A 24,464-nucleotide genomic window follows, 5' to 3' on the forward strand; every position below is an offset into this window, starting at 1 on the left:
CGAGGGAAAGATAATAGGTGAAGAAAAGAAGAGGAGAGAGGAAGAAGATGAGGGAAGGAAGAGTAGGGGAAGGAAGGGATTGGAGGAAAGGGAGAGAGGAAGAAGATGAGGGAAGGAAGAGTAAGGGAAGGAAGGGATTGGAGGAAAGGGAGAGAAGGGAGAAGGAAATAAGGGAACAGAAAAGGGAAGATGGACTTGGAAGGACAAAGGAAAGGGTGAAGAAGGAGACTAAAGAGGAAGGGCATAGTAGAAGAAGGAATGGAGGAAGGAAAGAAAGAGAAAGACAGATTGATGATAAAGGAAAAAAACAAGGGAAGGAAAGGAAAAGAAGGGTCGAGAGATGAAAGGGAAAACGGAGGTAAAAAGGGAAAAGGGAGAGAGAGAAGGGAAGGAAAAGAGGAACAAGAGGAGAAAAAAGAGAGGAATAAAAAAAGAGCATTAAAAGGAAGAGGAAAGGAGAGGAAGGACAAGAAGAGGAAAACAAGGAAAGGAAAATGAGAAGAGGAAAAGGGAGAGGAATAGGGAAAAGAGGAGCAAGAAGAGGAAGATGAAAGGAGGAAAAGGACATGAAGAGGAAGAGAAAGGAAAGGAAAATGAGAAGAGGAATAGGGAAAAAGAGGAGAAAGAAGAAGGAAAAAGAGGAAGAAATAGAGAAGGAGAAAGGAAGCAGAAATAAAAAGCAAAATGAGAGAAGGAAGGGAAAGGAGAAACAAGAGGAAGAGGAAGGAGGAAGAAAGAGGAAACAACATTAAGAGAAAAAGGAAGAGGAATAGGGAAAAGAAGGGTAAGAAGAGGGAGGAAGAAGAGGAAAAAATTGGAAGAGGAGAAAGAGGAAGAGGAAGAGAGAGGCAACAGTATTAAGAGGAAAAGGAAAGGGAACAAGACAAAGAGGAGTAAGAAGAGGAAGGAAAAAGAGGAAAAAATAGAGGAGAAATAAGAAATAAGAAGCAAAACAAGAAATAGAAGGAAGAAAAATGAGAACCAAAAGGAAGAGGAAGAAAGAGGCAACAGAATTAAGAGGAAAAAGAAGAGGAACACGGAAAAGAGGAAGAAAAAAGAGGAAGAAATAGAGGAGGAAGGGAAGGGAAAGGAGAACCAAAATAAAGAAGAGAAAGAGAAGGAAAAAAGAAGTAACAATATTGAAGTGACCAGAGACCACCACCACCACCACCACACCTGTCATGTAATTAAGGCACACCACCACCACAGGTAAGGCTTCGGCCCCACCTGTGGAGCTCGTCAATGCAAAGTGTCTCTCCATCACATCATTGCAAACTTTCTTTTTACAGGCGAAGGGGAGAAAGTTTGTCCCGGCTGCCTCAGTGTGTGCTCCCTTGATGGCCAGGAAACACGGAAGAGGGAGGGAGAGTTGAAGGAGAGGCGGAGGGAAGGTGAAAGGAGAAGGTGAAAGGAGGAGGTTGAAAGAAGAGCGAAAGGAAGAGGATGAAAGAAAACTGAGGAAAAATGAAAGAAATCCTAAATGAAGTAAAAAGAAATGAGGCAAAAGAGAAAAATCTCCCTTATAGAATTGAGAACTGAGAAGAAACTGGAAATAATACAAAACATAAAGGAAACAAAACGATAAAATAATAAAAAATATCCTAAAATTAACTAAAATAAAATGAGCCAAAATTTAAAACCTCCATAATATGACTAAGAACTGAGCGGAAACTTGGAATAAAACAAAATATAAAGAAAACGAAAGAATAAAAACTAGCTTACCTATAACAAGGGATGCAGAACCACACTAGGAGGCTAAAATTCAACCTGAAAGAGACAAATCAAACACCAATAAGTAGGAGACTCAAAACACCAATAAGTAGGAGACTCAAAACACCAATAAGTAGGAGACTCAAAACACCAATAAGTAGGAGACTCAAAACACCAATAAGTAGGAGACTCAAAACACCAATAAGTAGGAGACTCAAAACACCAATAAGTAGGAGACTCAAAACACCAATAAGTAGGAGACTCAAAACACCAATAAGTAGGAGACTCAAAACACCAATAAGTAGGAGACTCAAAACACCAAGATAGAGAGAACGTGCATGTTTGCAAACGACCGAATATGTACACAATAAATATGGCGTGAAAACCATTATTATTACATTTGCAAGAAATATATCATAGAGTGGACGTCAATAATAATTAGTGACATTTGATTATTTGTCTAAGAGTAACAAGTCTGTCTGCATCCATGTTCGTGAAAGGCTAGATGGGTGCACATTACGGCAAGGCTATCAGTACAAATGAAGGAAATACAAAGTAGAAACCATTATCAACCTTAAATTTAAGTTCCCTATATAACGGCCAGTCGTAACATCAAAACCTTGTGGCAAAGATATTATTATGAGTATTATTACATATCATAATCTTAGATAAACAAACAGAAAGCATACACCAGGTGTGTCTCACTCACCCGTTGACTCCAACCCAGATGGTCAACCCAGTCACCCTTGTAAATCAACTACCTAAATCATTTTTTTTATGATTTACAGATTTTTGGCTACATCAATTTTTCATCCTGTGATTAACAATTTGGTATTATTGACTTTGTCATTCGTGGTCTGAGTTTTGTAAAATTTGCTATATTATTTCTGCCTTATCATAAGATGAATGAAAAAATGATTTTTTTTATTTTCTAAAGAGTAGGAAAAATTACTTAGGCATTTTGATTATAAAGGTGACAATATAAAGAAAATATTATGCATGGACAGCAATCATCAAAAACCTTTAGCTTAAGTCAACTATACAACAGCCATCGTAACATCAAAACTTTGTGTTAACACACAACACACGTGAGAACAAATTCGTCAACTCCGAAAGCTGTGTTTGCATTAAGGACATATCGTGAGCAGAATGGATGGTTCGATATTACTGACACTGACTTGAAATTCCTTACAATCTAGTCCTGTCATTACATCAAAACTTCAACGACAAAAACCTACAACGGAAAACATGTATACAAATAAAGGCAAATGACAGGATGATGTGCTGGTGTGTGAAGGAAATGTTGTGAATGAAGTGAATGAAAGGAACAAACAACATTCACTTCAAGGCTGTCTGTACAAAAACCTACTATGGAAAACATGTATACAAATAAGGGCAAATGACAGGATGATGTGTTTGTGTGTGAAGGAGACGTTGTGAATGAAAAGAACAAACAACATTCACTTCAAGGCTGTCTATTGCACACTAATTTGTTACGGCATCAAAACTTTAAGAAAAAACAGCGATGGCGAACACAATGACTAGACTAACTGAGTAACTGCACTAAGAGGCCATCACTGAGTTATTTGCTAGAAGAGGGAGGGAAAGGAAATGGAATATGAACTTAGAAGGATGAATGAAAGGGTGAAGAAAGAGGTTGAAGAGGAAGGGGGTAGGAGAAGGAGGAACGAAGGGAGGAAAGAAAGAAAATGACCATAACCCACCTGACAAAAACAGTAATAGTAAAAGGACCTGGAAGTGTTCGTCCAGGTTAATTTGCCATCCGAAAAGTACATTAAAAAGTAAGTACGAGACTCATAAACTGTTCACAATCATAGGAGTGGCATTTCCCAATTAGCCCATATCACAATCAGGTAAACAAAACCATGTATGTAATTACTCACACATACACAACTACATCACATTAAACTACACACTCGCCATCCACCTCCCCTCTCTTCCCCCTCCTCCTCCTCTTCCTCTTTATCCTCTTCCTTACCATGTGCGGGGAGAGGCCAGTTGAAGTCACTCCCAGGAGGTGTTGTGAACCTGGCGACACTGTTGTTTTGTTGTTGTTGTTGTTGGTGGTGGTGGTGGTGATTGTGGTGATGGTGGTGTTGATAGCGCTGTCTTCTAAGGTGCTCCAGGTGTGAACGCAGTACCTCAGGGTCCCATGGGTCGGGGTTTGGGGGCTTGTACACCTGGGGGAGAAACGGACAGGTGGGAGGGATGACGGGGAGAAGGGGAGAGGAGACGACAATCCTTCTGTCATTCTTTTTTTATTTGGCAAGGGAGGAGACTTGGCAAAAAACAAAAAAAGACACAAAAAAGCCCGGACATTCCTTCTACCACTCCTTTTTTTCTTCAGCACAAGGGAGGCAGCTCAAGGGCAAAAAACAAAAACCGTCACAAGAAAACCGACCACTATGACAGGACCCAATTAGCCCATATCACAACAAAAGAAAATAGAATGAGAGGCTAGAAGAGACAGAAGAGAAAGAGAGAAGAAGGACAAATGGGCAAAACAAGACAGACATAAGAGAAGAAGAGACAGAGAAGAACAACAAAACAATAAAGTTAGACAGACATAATAGAAAAGAAAAGGTAGAAAAGACGGAGAGAAGAATAACAAACGGACAAAACAGATACTCACACACACACACACACACACACACACACACACACACACACACACCTTGTTTCTGAGGTTTTCGAGGAGGTTTTCCATGGCTGGGCTTCCTCGCACATCCTGAAAGTCCAGGGGCTCACGACCATACTGTGAGGAAGGCAGAGGATGGGCGTGAGGCAGAGAAGGATCACACAAGAGGATCACACAGGTATACAGTTTTTTTCTATAGTAACGGAAGCAGCTCAAGGGCAAAAAATAAATACATGAAAGAGTCCACTAATCAAATAAGAAATAAATGACTGAAAGCAAGAGAGATAAAAAAAGGAGTAAGAAAATGAGAAAGAAAAGAGCAAGCAAAAAAATAAGAAAAAAGTAAATAAAAGTAATTAAGCATTAGACAGAAAACAAGAGAGAGAGATAGAGAAAAAAATTAATGAGTTTGAGCAAGCATGAGAAAAAAGTATGTGACATAGACCAAGTGACAGAGAGAGAGTCTATACCATGTCCAAGGTGTGTTCTGAGCAGCCAGTGTCAAGGAGGGTGGCAGCGAGGGCCAACTCCACCTCCCCTCGCGGCAGGCCCAGGGCATAGTGGAGGGGGGTGCGACGCCAGGGGTCACGCACCTCATCCGGGCAGAACCTGGGGGTGCGGAGATGAGTGGGGTGATGTGATGGGAAGAGTGAGTGATGAAGAGTGAGGTGATGTTGAGGGAAGGGGATGTGGGTAGGGGGTTATGAAAGAGGGAATGAGAAGATGGAGGTGCAAATAAGAAGGGGGGATATAATGGGGTGATGGGGAGTGTGTAATGAATATTGGGGTGATTTTAAGGAAAAGGGTTATGGAAAGAGGTTATGGGTGAGGAAATGAAATGGGGAAGCAATGGTAGAGGGGAGGTAACAGGGGGGTGAAGTGTCATAACGATTCTTAATTTTTTCTACACCTCTCCCCAAATAAAAAATAAAACCTTACAATATTCTTAACCTTTTTATGGCTTAACCCCTTGACTGTGAATTTACTACCAGAAGACCTCACCAAGCTACAGGAATGGATCAAAAAGTGGCTGCTACAATTCAATGAAGAAAAATGTAAAGTCCTACACCTTGGGAGGGGATATCCAGCTCACCAATACCACATGGGAAACACTCCACTATCCACCACAGAGGCAGAGAAAGACATGGGACTATATGTTACCAGGCTACCAGTGAAAGCAAAAGTCGTTCCAATCGCAGCAGACGGATTAACTGCAACAAGGTAAAGCCAAGTCAGGGTACAGGTGATACAAGTAACAGATTAGGGCACTTACCTGGTGGTGTGTGGGGGGTGAGGGGGTGGCGGGGTGCTTGGTGGGGGGTGCAGGATGAGCTGGAGTGCCCCGAGATGAGCGTGAAGGACTGCCCAATGGAGGAGAGGCATGCCATCACCCTGAGGAAGAAGAGTATTAGGAGGAGGAAAAAGGAAAGGAGGAGAGTTTTAAATGCAGTTTGTTTCTCTCTCTCCCTGCCTCCCTGATTCTTTCTCTCTCTCCCTCCAATTTTATCTCTCCCCTTAATTCTCTCTCCCCCTGACTCTCCCTCCAATTCTCTCTCCCCCGATCATCTCTCTCCCTTGTTTGCTTCTCTCTCTCTCTCCCTGTCTCTCCCTGCCTCCCTGATTCTCTCTCTCCCTCCAATTCTATCTCTCCCCTCAATTCTCTCCCCCTGACTCTCTCTCTCTCCCTCCAATTATCTCTCCCCTGATCATCTCTCTCCCCTGTTTGTTTTTCTCTCTCTCCCTGTCTCCCTGATTCTCTCTCTCTCTCTCCCTCCAATTCTATCTCTCCCTCAATTTTCTCTCCCCATGACACTCTCTCTCTCTCTCTCTCTCTCTCTTCCTGAATAACTATGTAAATCCTTGTAAATCTCTCCCACAAATTCTCTCTCTCTACTCCCGATCCTCTCTCCTTACCTCCAGCCGGCCCATCCACAGCAGGTCACACATGTGGAAGGCGTCGCTGTGGAAGCCACCAATCACCTCCGCCAACGCATCCACCTCCACACCCTCCGCCACAGCCTCGTACACCCGCCTGAGGAACACCTGTAGTGAGGGGAAAACGTACACACCTGTTAACACACACACACACACACATACACACACACACGACTAGGTAAATATACAAGTGAACTGAATGGACTAAACTTAACTAAACGAAACTAAACACACACACACACACACACACACACACACTCTAACCCACCTGACTTCTCTCATATTCCTTCATCAGTCTCTCCACCTCCCCCTCCCCCCCTTCACCCTCCCTACCCAGCACCCTAAGTCGCCCATATCCCCCCAGGGCCAGGGTGAGGGCAGGGGGGGCGGGACGAGGGGTCAGCCAGGTCAGGGTGAGGCGGTCGAGAAGGTCAGCCAAGTCCTCCTGACCCAGACACAAGGCCAGGTCATGGGGTGTGTGGCCAGCCGGGTCGCGCTCACACACCAGCCCTGCGCCACCTGAGGATAAGGGAAAGGTGTGAGGAGGAGATATAAGGATGAGGGAGGATATGCAAGATGGTGTGAGGAGGAGGTGTAGGGATGAGGGAGGATATGCAAGGTGTGAGGATAAAGAAGGATGTGTGGAAAGGAGGTGTGAGGAGGAGGATGTCTGAGAGGGAGGAGGATTTGTGAGAGAGAAAGAGTGAGAGAAGGATATAAGAGGAGAAGGATGTGTGAGGATGTGTGAAGAGAAGAAAGTTTGAGAGAGAAAAGGATATGTGAGGAGAAAAATGTGTGAGGATTCAAGATGTGTGTATGTGTATGATTTTGATGGGTTAGTGTTATTGTATTCATGATCAAGTGTATTTACGTTAAAACTTGAACCAATACAAACTGGAACCAATAAAAACTAGAACCGACAAAAACTGGAACCGATAAAAACTGGAACCAACAAAAACTGGAACCGATAAAAACTGGAACCAATAAAAACTGGAACTGACAAAAAACTGGAACCAATAAAAACTGGAACCGATAAAAACTGGAACCGATAAAAACTGGAACCGATAAAAACTGGAACCAACAAAAACTGGAACCGATAAAAACTGGTACCGATAAAAACTGGAACCAACAAAAACTGGAACCAATAAAAACTGGAACTGATAAAAACTGGAACCGATAAAAACTGGAACCGATAAAAACTGGAACCAACAAAAACTGGAACCAATAAAAACTGGAACTGATAAAAACTGGAACCAATAAAAACTGGAACCAATAAAAACTGGAACCAATAAAAACTGGAACCGACAAAAAACTGGAACCAACAAAAACTGGAACCGATAGCAACAAAATCCGCCCCAAGCCACCACTCACCGACACACACAATGGCCTCCACCACCTTGGCCGCCACCCCCTTCTCTATGGCCACCCTCAGCACACTGCCCCCCCTCCGGCCACACACCCTCGCCAGCGCCTGGGCCTGTGGTGTATTGGGGTGCGGCAGCAAGCTCGTCACCACGGCAGGAGGCAACCACGGCTCCAGCGCCTCAAACACCACTGCACTTTCCACCTGCAGGAGTCAAGGAGAGTGAGTCAGGGAGAGTCGGGCGAGTGGAGTAAAAATAAATAAATGAATAAATAAATGCAAACTGAACCTGAACCTGTTACCTTTTTACTTATTTATATCATTCACTCACCCCTCCCTCCCTCCCTCCCTCCCTCACTCACTTTCTCATTTCATCCCTCCCTCCCTCACTCACTCCTTCACTCCCTTCCTTATTCCCTCACTCCCTTCCTTCCTCCCTTTCTCCCTCCCTCCCTCATTATTACCCTTCCTTCCCTCCCTCACTCCCTCCTTCCCTCCCTCACTCACCCCCCCATCACCAGGATCAGGCAGCATGTGGGCGAGGCATGAGGCACCATGTTGGCAGAGCTCCGAGGCGATGTGGTGGTGTCCAGCGCGCACCACAAAGTACAGCAGGGGGGCGGCCCGCTCACTCAGCCGCCGGATGTCCAAGTTGAGTCTGGTGTGGGCAGGTGAGGCCAGCAGGGCACGCACGGATGGCAGGTTGTTGGCCAGGCAGGAATGGACGAGAGCCTGAGAGTGCAAAGGTTGGATGGATGAATGAAACGAATAAAGAAACTGGTGAGTGTATTCATATACGATAGTTTCAAATATATTACAGGGGTTCCCAACCATTATTTACCCATTACCCCATTTTCCACACCTCCCTCCACTCATTACCCCTCATTGCTTATGCTGCCACAACTACATTTTAGCACCCATACTTCTAAATTTATTTTTAAAAATTGCATGTGGTATATTATGCAGAGAAGTAAATGATTTTCAAATAAAAAGGACAGAAAAGGACATATTCAACCTGTACTAATTTGAAGCCTAACACAAAGGGTATGATTTTATCCTAGGTTGGGACCCCCTGAAAAAGAGGTTTGAAAAGAGGTTATATTTAAGAGGGCAAGAGAATACACTATCATTAATTTTGCAAGAGAGCATACCATAGATCTTGTAAGTTAGAGTATTGGTGCAGATGGAGGATTCGGTAATGATGGTAGTGGAGGGATTTAGATACACACACACACACACACACACACACACACACACACACCAGAGAGGGCTGGATGGAGTGCAGCAGCGACGTGATGGTCTCATTGGCCGTGCCCTGCGCCGCCTCCAGTAAGGTCACGCCGCCCCGGGTCAGGTCAACCTTGCACCAGGTGTTGATGAGCTGCCTCACCTGCCCCATGAAACCAGGTATGCATGGGTAAGTCAGAGATCCAATGAGTATATGAGAAGATTCTAACATGTCTATTTCTACTGTCAATTTTTCTTAATATATTTCCTGTGTTCAGTTCAAAATATAGACAAAAACAGATATGAATAAATTTTGCTAGTGAGGTTAAAGGTTAGTTGAGTACATGGGACGATTCTAGCATGTCTATTCTTATTGTTGATCTTTTTGAGTGGATACAACAGACAAAACAGAAAAAAAAAGTAAGAAAAATTTTTGCAAGTGAGGTTAAAGGTTAGTTGAGTACATGGGACGATTCTAGCAAGTCTATTCTTATCGTTGATCTTTCTGAGTGGATACAACCGACAAAACAGAAAAAAAAAGTATGAAAAATTTTTGATAGGAAGGTATGAGGTTAGTTTGAGTTCATGAGAAGATTCTAACATATAAAGATCTCCTAATTATTGTCATTTCTTACTACATTTCCTGTATTAAATTCAAAACAGACAAAAAAAGGTATGAAGAAATTATGAAAGTAGGATAAAATATCAAATGAGTATATAAGAGGATTCTAACAAGTATATCTCTATCATTGACATTTCTTAGAACATTTCCTGTGTTAAATACAAAATAAAAACAAATATAAGTATGAAACAATCTTGGTCTGTGTATCTTCATAATCATAAATACTTCTTTCTCCTATCTTCCACCTCCTAACCTCTCTTGACCTCTCCTGACCTTGTTGACATCCTCGGTGACCACAGCACGCCACAGCCCAGGCCAGTAGAATCTGACCAGCCGCCACACAGTCTGGGCAGGGTGGCGGGGTGGGCGGCTTGGCGGGGTAAGTGGGCAATCCGGGCAACATTCCTCGTTTTTGTCCTCTTTATTTCTGCAGTCTTGGTTTTCCTTCAGCCTGTCTTGTTCCTTCTCTCTCTGCTCTTCCTTTGCTCTCTCTTTATTGTTTTTGGCATCTTTCTTTTCTGTCTGGAGGGTGGAAAGAAGAAAAAATGGAAGTGAAAAATAGACTTCTTCCTCTTCGCTTTCTTTGTTATCTCATCATTATTCTTTCCTGCATTTTTTTTTTTGTCTGGAAAGCAAAAATAATAATAAAAAAGTGTGGAAGAGAAAAATAGACTTGAAATATGACTCGTAGAACTTCATACCTAACAATGTAACTTATTATCTAACTAAACCAACACACACAAACACACACACACACACACAAAAAAAAAAATTAATAGATCTTTTTTTGTCTGAAAAGTGAAAATAATAAAAAAAGGATGGAAGAGAAAAAAAGACTTAAATTATGACTCGTAGACCCTCAAAACTAACAATGTAACTTATTGCCTAACTAAACCAACACACACAAACACAAAAAATAAATAAAATAATATAAATTAATAAATAAATAAAATGAAACAACAGCACATTTCTCACCTCCTCCTCCTCTGCCCCGCACAGCTTTTCTCTCTGTGCTGCGGCCGCCACCTCCAGCCACAGCGGCCGTCCCTTGTGCTGCACCTCCAGGTCAGCGCCACATTGCAGCAGCGCATCACACAGCGCTGCGTCACCTGCAGAGGAAGGGGGAGGATTCTTGATCAATGGCTGAGGATTGAGAGGAGTGACTATTTTTTTCTCCACTTCCACTGCTATTAAAACTTCTCACTCTTCTTCTTTACAGCTATCAAACTTAATTCCTTGTATTTCTAGCGGTCTTTTTTTTTTTTTTATGGCAATCAAACTAAAACCTTTACTCGCCATAGGCTCATGGACCAATGTGACAGGTATGAGCATTGAGGCCCCAAGGAATTTTAGTGTATGCCCCCAACTTTACTTTACCTTTATTAACATCAAACGAAAAGATAAATATCAACTTCTATGCCCGACAACACTTCATATGACAGAAAACAACTCCATACAGCACCAATAACCTCTTATAATAAATACATCCCCTACACCACTCACCTCTCCTGGCAGCAAGGTGGAGTGGGGTGCGCCCTTGCCCGTCCACAGCGTTCACCTCCACCCCGGCATCACACAGCATGTACACAACACACATGCGTCGCCGATGGTACCATTCGCCCCCGCCCCCCTCACTCCATGGTGGGGCAGGAGGGGTGGGGGCAGGCTCCCACTCCACCTCACCCCTCACCTCAAGGATGTCTGGATGGATGTCGGTGGTGGGCCAGGACGGGATGTAGGATGGTCCAGACTTGCATATGATGTGGAGGGGTGTGGAGCCATCCTAGGGGGGGGGGGGAAGGAGTGTTAATGTCCTTATTTTTTTTCAGTAATGGAAGCAACGCAAGGGCAAAAAATAAATAAATACAAAAAAGACCGCTAGCCAATTTTGGTTGCAAGGGGTGAGTATGGGCAAACACTAGAATAACACCCTAACTTAACTCAATCCTAAGTAGATACAAAGAGATGAGGACAGACAAAAGAATAAAAAAAAAGGTAAGAAAAGACATGTACAAAGATATAAAGGGTAAGACAGGTAAAAAGATGAAGAAAGGTGCGATACAATATAGTGAGATCAGACAGGTAAAAACGCTTAACTCACCTCATAGCACCACGGCCGCTTCTTGCCAGCCGGGTCATAGCAGTCCAGCGCTGACCTCACGGCCCCCGGGTCAAAGGTCAGGATGGCCGTCTGGAGGTCGCGCAGGTCAGGGTCACTCATCTTGGAGGCAATGGTGACCTCATCCCCCTGCGGCAAAGAGTTCTGGGTGTCAGCAAGCACAGACACAAGAATAACAATGCTGAGGAGAATAAAACGACAAACAAGAGAGGAGGGTATCAGGGCACCTCTCTCCTCCCGAAATTGACCCTTCTTTCGGCCACCTCTTTGGATTCTTTTAAGGAGCAGCGAGTAGCGGGCTTTTTCTTATTATTGTTTCCTTTTTGTGTGTCCTTGTCCTTGAGCTGTCTCCTTTGCTGTAAAAAAAAAAAAAAAAAAATAGAAAGGCCAAGATGACTGTAACACCACTATACACCAATCACAAAGACCACAAAACATCACTTATTGTTATTATCATTATTAGTCATCATCATTATTACAGCTTCACGCGTAGCCTCTTTACAATCACTTAGGTAATCAAACACAGGCCTTTTTCAGCTAGTCTTACTCTGTCTCATCCAAGGAAATCGCTGAAACATACAAAAGAAAGACTAACCTTCTCAGTGTTTTGGGGGACTGGCAGCTGACTTCTTCTTCAGTGTTTTAGGGGGGCTGGTCAGGCCATGGAACTAAAAATCCCTTCTAGCCCCGTACAGAATGCGTGTGTACGTTACCGCTGGCAAACGTAAACAAACTCTTGCGTCACTTATTATTTCAGCCAATCAGCGCCAAGGGAAGAGACTAAGACCGAGACCAAGCTAGCAAATGTAAACAAACCATTGCGTCACTAATAATTTGGACCAATCAGCGTCAGAGAGGAAGAGACCAAGACCGAGACCTAGCTAGCAAAGATAAACAAACCATTGCGTCACTAATAATTTGGACCAATCAGCGTCAGGGAGGAAGACACCAAGACCGAGACCAAGCTAGCAAACGTAAACAAACCATTGCGTCACTAATAATTTGGACCAATCAGCGTCAGGGAGGAAGACACCAAGACCGAGACCAAGCTAGCAAACGTAAACAAACCATTGCGTCACTAATAATTTGGACCAATCAGCGTCAGGGAGGAAGACACCAAGACCGAGACCAAGCTAGCAAATGTAAACAAACCATTGCGTCACTAATAATTTGGACCAATCAGCGTCAGGGAGGAAGACACCAAGACCAAGACCAGGATAGCAAATGTAAACAAACCATTACGTCAATAATAATTTGGACCAATCAGCATCAGGGAGGAAGAGACCATGACCGAGACCAAGCTAGCAAATGTAAACAAACCATTGCGTCAATAATAATTTGGACCAATCAGCATCAGGGAGGAAGAGACCAAGACCGACACCAAGCTAGCAAATGTAAACAAACCATTGCGTCAATAATAATTTGGACCAATCAGCATCAGGGAGGAAGAGACCAAGACCGACACCAAGCTAGCAAATGTAAACAAACCATTGCGTCAATAATAATTTGGACCAATCAGCGTCAGGGAGGAAGACACCAAGACCGAGACCAAGCTAGCAAATGTAAACAAACCATTGCGTCAATAATAATTTGGACCAATCAGCATCAGGGAGGAAGAGACCAAGACCGAGACCAAGCTAGCAAACGTAAACAAACCATTGCGTCATCATTACTATTATTATCAAGCCTACGTTGCGGCACTGTCATTATTTGGGCCAATCAGCGCCAGGGGAGAGGAGGAGGCTCGGGTTCTGATTGGCGGAGGGTGCGGGGCCGCGGGGCTTCACTATTGGGAATCTTTGTTGATCAATAAACCTTGCCGTGTGTCGAGATGCCCGGATGCTGGCTTGGGATGCCGCTAAATGAAGGAAAACCGTATTCATATCACGTTTTCCTTTTTATTTCAGTATTCTATCTGTTTCCATGCACTGAGAGTTTTATTCAATCTTCTACAAGCTTTTTAATGTGTCGAGATGCCCGGATGCTGGCTTGGGATGCGGCTAAATGAAGGAAAACTGTATAGGCCTACATATCACGTTTTCCTTTTTATTTCAGTATTTCATCATTATTTCCATGGGCTGATAGCTTTATTGATTTCCTGCAAGTTAAAGAAAGTGTCTATATGCTTGGATGCTGGCTTGGGATGTGGATAAATGAAGGAAAACCATATAAATATTACGTTTTCCTTTTTATTTCAGTATTATATCATTATTTTCATGGACTGATAGCCTTATTGATTTCCTACAAGATTAAGAAAGTGTCTATATATGCTCGGAAGCTGACTTGGGATGTGGAGAACAGAAGGAAAATCGTTCACATATAATGTTTTCCTTTCTTTTCAGTATTCTATCTCTATTTCCATGCACTCAAAGCTTTATTAATACCCTACAAGCTTAGTTTAAGAGTCGAGATGCCCAGAGGCTGGGTTGGGATGTGGATAACAGAAGGAAAATCAGATACATATCACGTTTTCCTTCTTTTTTCAGTATTCCATCTCTATTTCCATGCACTCAACGCTTTACTCTGCTATAAACTGGTGTCGAGATGCTTGGATGCTGGGTTGAGATGCTGCTAAGACTCAATATATCATACACGCATCACTTTTTAATTTCTTTTCAGTATTCTATCACCATTTCAATACACAGAAAGCTTTAAAATCTCCTACAAGCATTTTACAGTTTTAAAATGAGGGGATGCACTGAAATCTTTATCAATCTCTTTATTAGTGTGTCGAGATGTCCGGATGCTGATTTGTGATGCTGCTGACGGGAGTAAAATTATACAAAGACACTGTTTTCTTTTCTTTTTACATATTTTATCATCATTTCCGTCCATTTCAATCTTTTTAATCTCCTGAACTACAAGCTTTTAGGATCGACACGTCCGGATGCTGGTCTGTGATGCGTCTTATTCTAGCAACACCACACATAGTACATAATTACAGTTCTTATCTCCCTTTCCCTGCTATCTATTACCATTTCCAACTATTTAAAGAGAATATACTAAACGACAAGCAAGAATAATACAAACGGTCGCACCAGACATTACTGGATCGAAGTCAAGATGAAGAGATCGGGATGCTGGGTTAAGTGAGCTCGAATACGGTGTGAAATATACGAGAAAGGCGATATAGTTTATTTATTCAGATTTTGTGAGCTCCCAATGCACACACAGACACACACAGACGCACGCACACCCCTAATACAGCGACCTTTCATTCCCTTCCCTTCCCTTCCCTCGGTGATGGCAGAGGCGGAGGTCATTAGCTGAGTCTCCCCCGTCGCGAGAGAAAATGGACTAGGTTGCCGTCGATTTTTATGCACTATTATTATTTCTCGTTAAGGGGAGACTAGACAATTCTGAAGATAAATTATAATCATTACCCATTTGACGTCCTTTTTATTTACCATCATTGTTTCTAGTATATGAAATAGACTATAATTAAGATGCATTTTAATCATTATAGAGAGATAATATAAGAGGTTACTAAAGAAAAAGGTAGAATGATGATGTATGTAGGTGAGAAAATAAGGGTAAACTGTACTATTGTTGTTGTTATTATTGAGTAGTATTAGTATTAGTATTTGTATTGGTATTATATGTGACTGTATTCGATTGCCTCAAGTTGACTACATACATTAATTTTACTTGGAAGGGAAGAAAAAATAAGCAAGTATGAAAAAATGAAAAAAAAAATTAAAAGATCAGCGTAGTCTATCTGTATTTCTGTCAATTTGCTTCAGTCTCGATATTTTTTTACTTCTCAGAAAAAAAGTAACAATAAAGCTTGCCAACACTTCATCCTTGTATACTTTCTGATCCCCCCCACATAATATCGAAAAGTAAGGAAGAGAAGAAATAAAAAAAGAACATTAATCAGGAAACCAAAACACACACACACACACACACACACATAACCGTATTTTATTTGCCTTTAAGATATTTATTATCCTGTAAACAAGTCCCATACGACCTCCAGCATACAAATTATGACCCGTAAATAAGTCATAATGTTAGATAGATGTTATTATTGGCATTATTGTTATTATTATTATTATTATTATTATTATTATTATTATTATTATTATTATTAGTGCTGGTGTTATTTTTTTTCTTTTTTATATCTTTGGCTATCTTTCTTCCCCCTCCAATTTGCACAAAATTTCAGCTTGGTCGGATAGATGGGAGATGCCCTTTAACGTAGACAAGTGCCAGGTCCTTCAAGTTGGAACGAGGAATAAAAAGTTTGATTACGAAATGCGCGGCGTTAAACTCAAAAGCATTCAATGCGTCAAGGACTTGGGGGTCAAAATCGCGTCAAACCTCAAATTCTCACAGCAATGCATCGATGCAGCAAATAAAGCGAACAGAATGTTGGGCTTCATTAAAAGAAACTTTTTATTTAAGAATAAAGATGTAATACTCGCTCTACAACAGTTTAGTCAGACCCACTTGGAATATGCGGTACAGTTTTGGTCTCCTCACCATGCAAAGGATATTGCTAAATTAGAAGGTGTTCAGCGTCGGGCAACGAAAATTATCCCTTCCTTGCGCAACAAATCCTACGAAGAAAGGCTTTCTACCCTTAACATGTTCTCTCTTGAGAAACGTCGCCTCCGAGGAAAACTGATCGAATGTTTTAAAATACTTAATGGTTTCACGAATGTAGACAGATCAACATTGTTTATGATCGATGACACTTTGCGCACGAGGAACAATGGCGTAAAACTCAGATGTAGACAAGTAAATTCAGACTGCACCAAATTTTTCTTCACCAACGTTGTAGTGCGAGAATGGAATAAGCTCCCATCATCAGTGGTCCAGTGTAACACGATTGACTCCTTCAAAAATAAGCTCGACCGTCACTTCCTTCAACTTAATATCAACTAGAGTAGAAATGCAACGTTTTGGAGTCTTCTGATTAATGTAAAATCACTTAGGTTTAAGGACAGACCACCAAGTCTGGACCATGGGGTCTGTGTGGTCTGATTTTCTATGTAAATCTATGTAAATCTCTTCCTTCTCTCTTCTTCTTTTTCCTCCTTCTCCTCCTCCTCCTCCTCCTCCTCCTCCTCCTCCTCCTCCTTTTTCCCTCTACCTTTCCCTCCCTTCTCTCTCTCTCTCTCTCTCTCTCTCTCTCTCTCTCTCTCTCTCTCTCTCTCTCTCTCTCTCTCTCTCTCTCTCTCTCTCTCTCTCTCTCTCTTTCTTTATCTTTGTTTGTTTTTATATTCGTTAAGTTCAGTTCCCCCTTCATTTATTCCTTCCTTCCATCTTTATTTTCTTTCCTTCCTTTTCTCCTCTTCCTCTCCTCTTGCCTCGCTGATACTCCTCTTCCTCCTCCTGTTCCCTTCTTCTTCACTCTATATACACTCCCATTTTCTTTTCCTTTTCTCTGCCTTACCATTTTCTATAGTTCTCCCTTCCCTCTCCTTCTCTTTCAATCCCTCTTCCTCTTTCTCCTCTTGCCTTGGTCTTCATTATCTCCCTTCTTCCTCCTTCTTTCCTCCCTTCCTTCTTCTTCACTTTATAAACACTCCCATTTTCTTTTCCTTTTCTCCGTCTTCCCATTTTCATCATTCTCCCTTCCCTCTCCTTCTTGTTCTATCCCTCTTCCTCTTTCTCCTCTTGCCTTGGTCTTCTTTATTTCCCTTCTTCCTCCTTCTTTCCTTCCTTTAACAACTCCTATCATCATTTTCCCTTCTTCCATCTCCTTTTTTCCTTCATTCTCCCTTTTCTTTTTTCCTTGCACATTCCCTCCCTCCCTTTCTACTCCCTGCCCTCTACATCCCCTCTCTCTCTCTCTCTCTCCTCCTTTTCCATATCCCCTTCTCCCTTTTCTCCTTTTTCTCTCTATAATCCTTCAGTTCCCTTCTCCTTCTATCCTCCTCCTCTTCCTTCTCCCTTTTATACCTTTCTTTCTCTCTCCCTTTCCCCCCTTCCCACTCCTCCTTCTCCTCCCTATCCCCTTTATACCTTCTCTCTCCCTTTTCCCTCTTCTCCTTCCTCCTTCCCGTTCCCCTTTCTCTTCCTCCTTCCCCTTTCTCCTCCCCTCCCTCCCCCTCTTCCTCACCCCCTCAGGCCCAATAAAATCGTGGTCACACTGAGTGGATCCAGAATAATATTGAATAATGAATCTTCTTGACCTCTCTCTCTCTCTCTCTCTCTCTCTCTCTCTCTCTCTCTCTCTCTCTCTCTCTCTCTCTCTGGTTTTCTTCTTCTCGTGCTCTTTTCGTTACTTATTTTCTTTGTTTTCTTTTTTCTTCTTTTCTTGTTCATTATTCTTTATCTCATTCTGAAGGCGACGCGTTGGAGAGAGAGAGAGAGAGAGAGAGAGACATAATGTAGTCAGCATCACCTCGGTGCAAGAACAAGACTAAGATAGCCCATTAGACGAGTGTTCAGGCCTTGTTTTACTCTCTCTCTCTCTCTCTCTCTCTCTCTCTCTCTCTCTCTCTCTCTCTCTCTCTCTCTCTCTCTCATTTCTATTTTTTGTTGTTTTTTGTTTATTTTTTCTACCTTCTTTATTCCTCTTTCTCAACCAACTTTCTTTTTTTCTTTTCTTTCTTCATCTCTTAATTCCCTTCCTATTTTCTTTCCCTCATTTTCTTCTTTTTCTTCTTCCTGTCGTTTTCACAGTTTTCTTCCTACTTTTTTTCTTATCTCTCTCCTCTTCCATCTCTCTAGTTTTGATATTTCAGGTTTTTTTTATTATTTGTATTTTTTTATATTCATTAATTAGGTTTTTGAAGACTCCTCCCTTTCTCTCTCTTTTTATCATGCCCTATATATTGTTTCTTTTTTTCCTTCCTCCTTTCTTACTTTCCTTCCTTGCTTTCTTATTTCTTTCCTTTCTTTTCACTCTCCTCATCTTTTCCTTCCCCCCTTCCTCTATTTCTTCCTTCCTTTCTCCCATCCTTCCTCTTTTTCCTTCCTTCCTTTCTTCCTTCCCCCTCTCCTACTTTCCTTCCTTACTTTCTTATTTCTTTCCTTTCTTTTCACTCTCCTCATCTTTTCCTTCCTCCCTTCCTCTATTTCTTCCTTCCTTTCTCCCATCCTTCCTTCCTTTCTTCCTTCCTCCCTCCCTACTCTCCTTCCTTGCTTTCTTATTTCTTTCCTTTCTTTTCACTCTCCTTATCTATTCCTTCCTTCCTTTCTGACATCCTTCCTCTTATTCCTTCCTTCCTTTCTTCCTCCCTTCCTCTTTTCCTTCCTTCCTTCCTTTCTTCCTTCCTTCTTTTCCTATTGATTGGCGGCAAGGCTTAGTGAAGGGGCAAGATCCTGAGGTCAGCACAATAGCCCGTGGGAGAGGCTAAGTTAGGGCTGCTGAGTACGCGGTAAACACACACACACACACACACACACACACACACACACACACACACACTATAAAAAAATAAATTGCCACCATTGTTATTTTTATTACTTTCATTATTACGATTATTATTTTTATTATTATTATTTGCATTATTATTTTTGCTTATTTACTTATTTTCTTCACTTTACCGACGTGTTATAAATTCTATCGACTTTATTTTATTTCTTTTTTGTTTCGATTTATTATTAGTTATTTTTATTATTATTATTATTATTATTATTATTATTATTATTATTATTATTATTATTATTATTATTTTCATCGGTTTTAATGTTGATTTTACTTACGTTTAATGGTGCGTCTGTGATGAGAGAGAGAGAGAGACACACACATTCTACACACACACACACACACACACACACACACACACACACATCTCCTTTAAGTGTGTACGTATTATCAAGTCTTCATCCCCTCCCCCTTCTCTCTCTCACTCTCTCTCTCTCTCTCGCTCTCTCTCTCTCTCTCTCTCTCTCTCTCTCTCTCTCTCTCTCTCTCTTATCTTTCTCATTACCTTTTTTTTCTCTCCTTTCGTTCAATATTATCGCTCTCGCCTTTTTTAATCTTTTTTTATGTTTATTTATCTTTACTATTTTGGGTGAGAGAGAGAGAGAGAGAGAGAGAGAGAGAGAGAGAGAGAGAGAGAGAGGAGGGGAGCGGGTGAGAGCGAGGTGGGGAGAAGGGGTGAGGGGGAAGAAGAAGAGGGGAAGGGAAATAAAAATGAATAATAAGAGACAAGGAAATGCAGGCAACAGAAATCCATGGGCTCATTACGAGGTTGCCCGCTCTGGTAATCTAATCTGCTCGACTGCTACTTGGTGCCCGCAGAGCAGACGACATCGCTTCCGCATTCAGTTCACTCCTGATGCAGCGAAATGACGTCATGGTCGATTCAATTTTTAAAGGAGTTGATGGTATTCGCATTTGCTACCTCGGGGGGGATGGGGGGGGGGGTATTCCAATGGCGGATGACTCGATTTTGAGAATAAACTCCTACCAATGTCTGTACTGTATCGCCTCGCTTGAATTGGCAGACCGTTGTTTCTGGTTCTTAAATTGGTTTGTACGTAGCTCAAATAACTTGCAGTGGTCGACGTGACTGAACTTCCTCAGGTACTGGAACACCTGAATCATATCCCCTCGTAGGCGTCTCTTTTCCAGCGTGAAGAGCTTTCAAGTCGCTTGAGGCGTTCCTCGTACGCCTGAGCACTTAAGGTTGGAATCATTTTCACAGCGCGGCGTCGAACCCATTCCAATAATTCAATCTCTTTCCTGTAATTAGGGGACACAAACTGCACTGCATACTCGAGGTGCGGTCTTACCATTGAACAAAGTAAGACCGCACTTTGAGTATGCAGTACATTTCTGGTCCCCTAATTACAGGAAAGACATTGAATTATTGGAAAGGGCTCTGCGCCGCGCTATGAAAATAATTCAAGCCTTAAGCGCTCAGGCGTACGAGGAACGACTCAAGCGGGGAGGTAGAGTTAAGGAAGGAAAGGAGGGGAGGAAGGAATGGGATATGTATGAAGGAAGGAAGGAAGGAAGGAAGGAGTGAAGAAAAATGGAGAGAGAGAGAGAGAGAGAGAGAGAAGAAAGAAACATGAGAGGGGAAAGAGATGAAAGGGAGGGAAAGGTAGAGGGAAAAAGGAGGAGGAGGAGGAGGCGGGGGAGGAGGAGGAAGGTGTGGGGAATGTCTTTAAAGTGGAGAATGGGGAGGAAGGGGAGGGCGATATTTGGGCTGGGAGTGCAAAGTTGAGGAAGAATGGGGAGGAGAGGGGAAGGAGAAGGGCAGAGAGGCAGGGTCTGTTTTCGGGAGTGAGGAGGAGGAGGAGGAGGAGGAGGCAAGAGCGAGAGAGTTGAAAGAGGGGGAGAAGGGGAGGGGAGGGAAGGGGGGAAGGGAAAGAAGAAGGGGGGGAGGGGAGGGAAAGTCGTGTGACCCAGATACGGCGAGTGTGTGTGTGTGTGTGTGTGTGTGTGTGTGTGTGTGTGTGTGTGTGTGTGTGTGTGTGTGTGTGTGAGTGTTTTAAATTTAAAAAGGAAATGATAATAATGAGCTGTTGTTTATGTGTGTGTGTGTGTGTGTGTGTGTGTGTGTGTGTGTGTGTGTGTGTGTGTGTGTGTGTGTGTGTGTACATACATTAAAAAAACGTACATATTCTATTTGTCTATATAATGATGTCAGTTTTTTTTTTTGTGCGCGCGCGCGCAGAATGTATATGGGAATGAATAAATTGATGTATGTATGTATGTATGTATGTATGTAAGTGTGTATGTACGTATGCATCCATATTTGTTTGTTTGTTCGTTTGTTATCGTGAAGGTGTGTAGGTTCCTGTTTTGTTTGATAATGAAAGGAAACTAATTTTTTGGATTAAGTCTACGGGGATGTTATGTATGTTTTCATTCATTTATGCTTGTATGTATGTATGTATGTAATAACTATGTATGTTTGTGTATGAATGGATTATGTCTGCATATGTATGTATGAATATGTATGTGTGTATATATGTCTTCGTCCCTCTATGTATGCATGTATGTGTGTGTGTGCGTGAGGCTGCATGTAGCGGTGTATGAATGTATTATAAAGTGCACATGCATGGACGTATAACATACACGTCCAAACAATAGTGTATACATGAATGCAGACAGAGACAGAGCGCCCCACCCCTTAACTCACACACACACACACACACACACACACACACACACACACACACACACACACACACATACAGACGCATATCTATTGGTAGCCTATTTGGGAAAGTCCTGTCTGTTTGTATGTATGTATGTATGTATGTATGAGAGCATCTGTTTAGTGTGACTGTGTGTATATATTTCTGTGTATGTAAGTATGTATGGATATGTGTTGTTTGTGTGTATTGGTGAATGGTGTTTGTTTATCTGTTTGTTTATGTGTATGTGTTTGTGTGTCTGTGTGTGTAAAAGGGTGAATATATGTATGTGTGTTCGTTTATGTCGTGTGTGTGTGTGTGTGTGTGTGTGTGTGTGTGTGTGTATGTATGTATGGATGTATGAAAGTATGGATGTGTCTATATAAGAGAAGGAGATCCTGTGTGTGTGTGTGTGTGTGTGTGTGTGTGTGTGTGTGTGTGTATGTAAGTATGGATGTGTCTATGTAAGAGAAGGAGATCCTGTGTGTGTGTGTGTGTGTGTGTGTGTGTATGTGTGTGTGTGTGTGGCGCGCGCATGAGCCGTCCGGGGAGTGTGTGATCAATGTCAGTGGTAGCCCAGCGCTCGCCAAGACCACAGGGCCGCGCCTCAACGCCCCGCCCTCCGCCCGCCTCTCTCGGCACGGCCCTCACACCCAGCACCCCCGCGCCCCGCCCTCACGCCCACGCCTACGCCCGCACGCCCCCCCAGCTCACGCGCAGGGGAGCAGGGCGGCAGCATCACCAGGGCGGCAGCGGTGGCGGCGCCCTGACGAGGAGGTGGTGGTGTGAGTGCGTGCGTGCGTGCGTGTGAGTGTGTGTGTTAAGGGCATAGAGGGAGATAAAAAAAAAAAAGAATCTATTGCGTGGAAGGAGGTGAAGGTGGTGGTGGTGGTGGTGGTGGAGGTGAAGGTGGTGGTGGTGGTGGTTGTGCCCATAGCGAGGCTGTAGTGTTGGCCTGCCCCCCTCCCCCCTCCAGCCCCCCACGCACCTCCGAAGGGCATACGAAGGGGGAACGTTGCCCCCCTAAACCTCCCACCCCTTCAGAGGCCGGCCCCCTCCTCCTGCCCCCTTCCCCCGCTGCGTCCTGCTCGTCGCCACCTTCGTCCGTTCACCTTGGAGAGAATCAAGGTAAGAACAGAGAGATTCACCTGTTAATTAGCTACCTTTTTACCTTGATTACCTTTACTATTATTATTATTATTATTATTATTATTATTATTATTATTATTATTATTATTATTATTGTGATTTTTTTTCATTTCCTTCATTATTTCCTATTTCTCTTCATTAATTTTCTCTTATTATCTCAAATTCTCGTATGCTCTCTCTCTCTCTCTCTCTCTCTCTCTCTCTCTCTCTCTCTCTCTCTCTCTCTCTCTCTCTCTCTCTCCGACGTGGCCTCACCCACTTTTGTCTCAGTGTGTGTGTGTGTGTGTGTGTGTGTGTGTGTGTGTGTGTGTGTGTGTGTGTGTTTTGCGGGCGTGAGGATAAAGCGTGTGGGGGTCGATATGTGGGCGTGAGAGAGAGAGAGAGAGAGAGAGAATGGTCCCTTTCACAAACTGGAATCATGTATGTATAATCAGCAAATCTTCATACCTGTTTACCTATCCATCCCTTTATCTATCTATCTATCTATCTATCTACCTATCTATCTATCTGTATCTATTAACCTATTTCTACCTTTCTTATATTACCTCTTTCTTTCTTTCTTATTTTCTTTTCCTTCTTTCTCTTCTTCCTTCCTTTCGTCTCTCCTTTCGTCTTTCGTTTTCCATCTTCATTCTTTTGTTTCTTTCCCTTCCTTCCTTTCTTCCTACCTCATTCCTTCCTCTCTTTCTTTATCATTTCTTCGCTTTCCTTTCTTTCTGATTTCTTCTTGTCTCGTGTTTCTTTCATCCCTTCTTTCTTTTCTCTATTCCTTCTTTTATATGACCTATATTTCAATCTTCACTATCTTCACTATCTATACTATCACTATCTTCACTATCTTCTATTTCAATCTTCACTATCTTCACTATCTTTTTCTTCACTATCAATCTTCACTATCTTTTTCTTCACTATCAATCTTCACTATCTTCATTATCTTCACTATCTTCTATTTCAATCTTCACTATCTTCTTCGTTTTCTCTTAGTACTTGCTTCTTTGTTTTCTTGCTTCTTTCATTTCTTCGGTTCTGTTTTTCTTTTTTTTCTTTTCCTTCTCTCGTGTTTTCTTCCCCCTTTCATTCCCTCTTTTTTCATCCTCTCCTACTTTCTTGTTTTCTTTGTCTTTTTTATGTCCTATTCTTTCTTTCTTTCTTTCTTCTTTTCTGTCTCTCGTGTTTTCTTCCCCCTTTCATTCCCTTTCTTTTCTTTTTTTATTGTTTTCTTTATCTTTCTTATCTCCTACTCTTTCTTTCTTTCTTTCTTTCTTTCTTTCTTTCTCTTTCAATCTTTCTGTCACTTTCTTTCCTTGTTTTCGATGTCTGCTTTCCTTTCTCCACATTATAATTTTCTCATTCATTCATTCATTCATTCATTTAAAGTTTTTTCATTTATTTATTAACCTTTTCTTTTGTTTGTCTATCTTTTTATACCAGTTTATCCGTCTTGTTTGTCAATCCATCTATCTATCTATCTATCTATCTATATCTATTTATCTATCTGTATCAAATTATTTCCACTTTAAGGAATATTTATCTTTCTGTATCTCTTAATTTATTCTGTTTTTCTTTTCTTTTCTTTCATAGTCTCTTCATTACCTCTTTTTCCGTATCTCTCTTATCAGTATTGACC

At 42.1% G+C, this 24,464-nt stretch overlaps 2 protein-coding genes across 2 annotated transcripts in view; one reads left to right on the top strand and one right to left on the bottom strand.

Annotated features, from left to right (window-relative positions):
* Window positions 1–2,016: 2,016 nt before the first annotated feature.
* On the bottom strand, window positions 2,017–12,443 carry LOC127008253 (uncharacterized). The gene is made up of 14 exons (XM_050880006.1): window positions 12,231–12,443; window positions 11,618–11,764; window positions 11,020–11,299; window positions 10,492–10,625; window positions 9,790–10,038; window positions 8,929–9,057; window positions 8,175–8,399; window positions 7,676–7,871; window positions 6,573–6,823; window positions 6,284–6,412; window positions 5,643–5,761; window positions 4,840–4,978; window positions 4,406–4,486; window positions 2,017–3,911 (listed from the first exon to the last, which is right to left on the bottom strand). The coding sequence occupies exons 2-14, from the start codon at window positions 11,735–11,737 to the stop codon at window positions 3,630–3,632; spliced, it is 2,334 nt and encodes a 777-aa protein (XP_050735963.1). The 5' UTR covers window positions 11,738–11,764; window positions 12,231–12,443; the 3' UTR covers window positions 2,017–3,629.
* Window positions 12,444–22,262: 9,819 nt separating this feature from the next.
* Window positions 22,263–24,464, top strand: part of LOC127008254 (probable G-protein coupled receptor 21) — a 63,987-nt gene continuing 61,785 nt past the window's right edge. Inside the window, exons 1-2 of the mRNA XM_050880007.1 lie at window positions 22,263–22,561; window positions 22,592–22,816. The gene's annotated coding sequence lies outside the window, so the exon portion shown is untranslated. The remainder of the gene's footprint in view (window positions 22,562–22,591; window positions 22,817–24,464) is intronic.

The sequence above is a fragment of the Eriocheir sinensis genome, chromosome 37 (genome assembly GCF_024679095.1).
Source record: "Eriocheir sinensis breed Jianghai 21 chromosome 37, ASM2467909v1, whole genome shotgun sequence".
In the NCBI taxonomy this organism is placed as follows: domain Eukaryota; kingdom Metazoa; phylum Arthropoda; class Malacostraca; order Decapoda; family Varunidae; genus Eriocheir; species Eriocheir sinensis.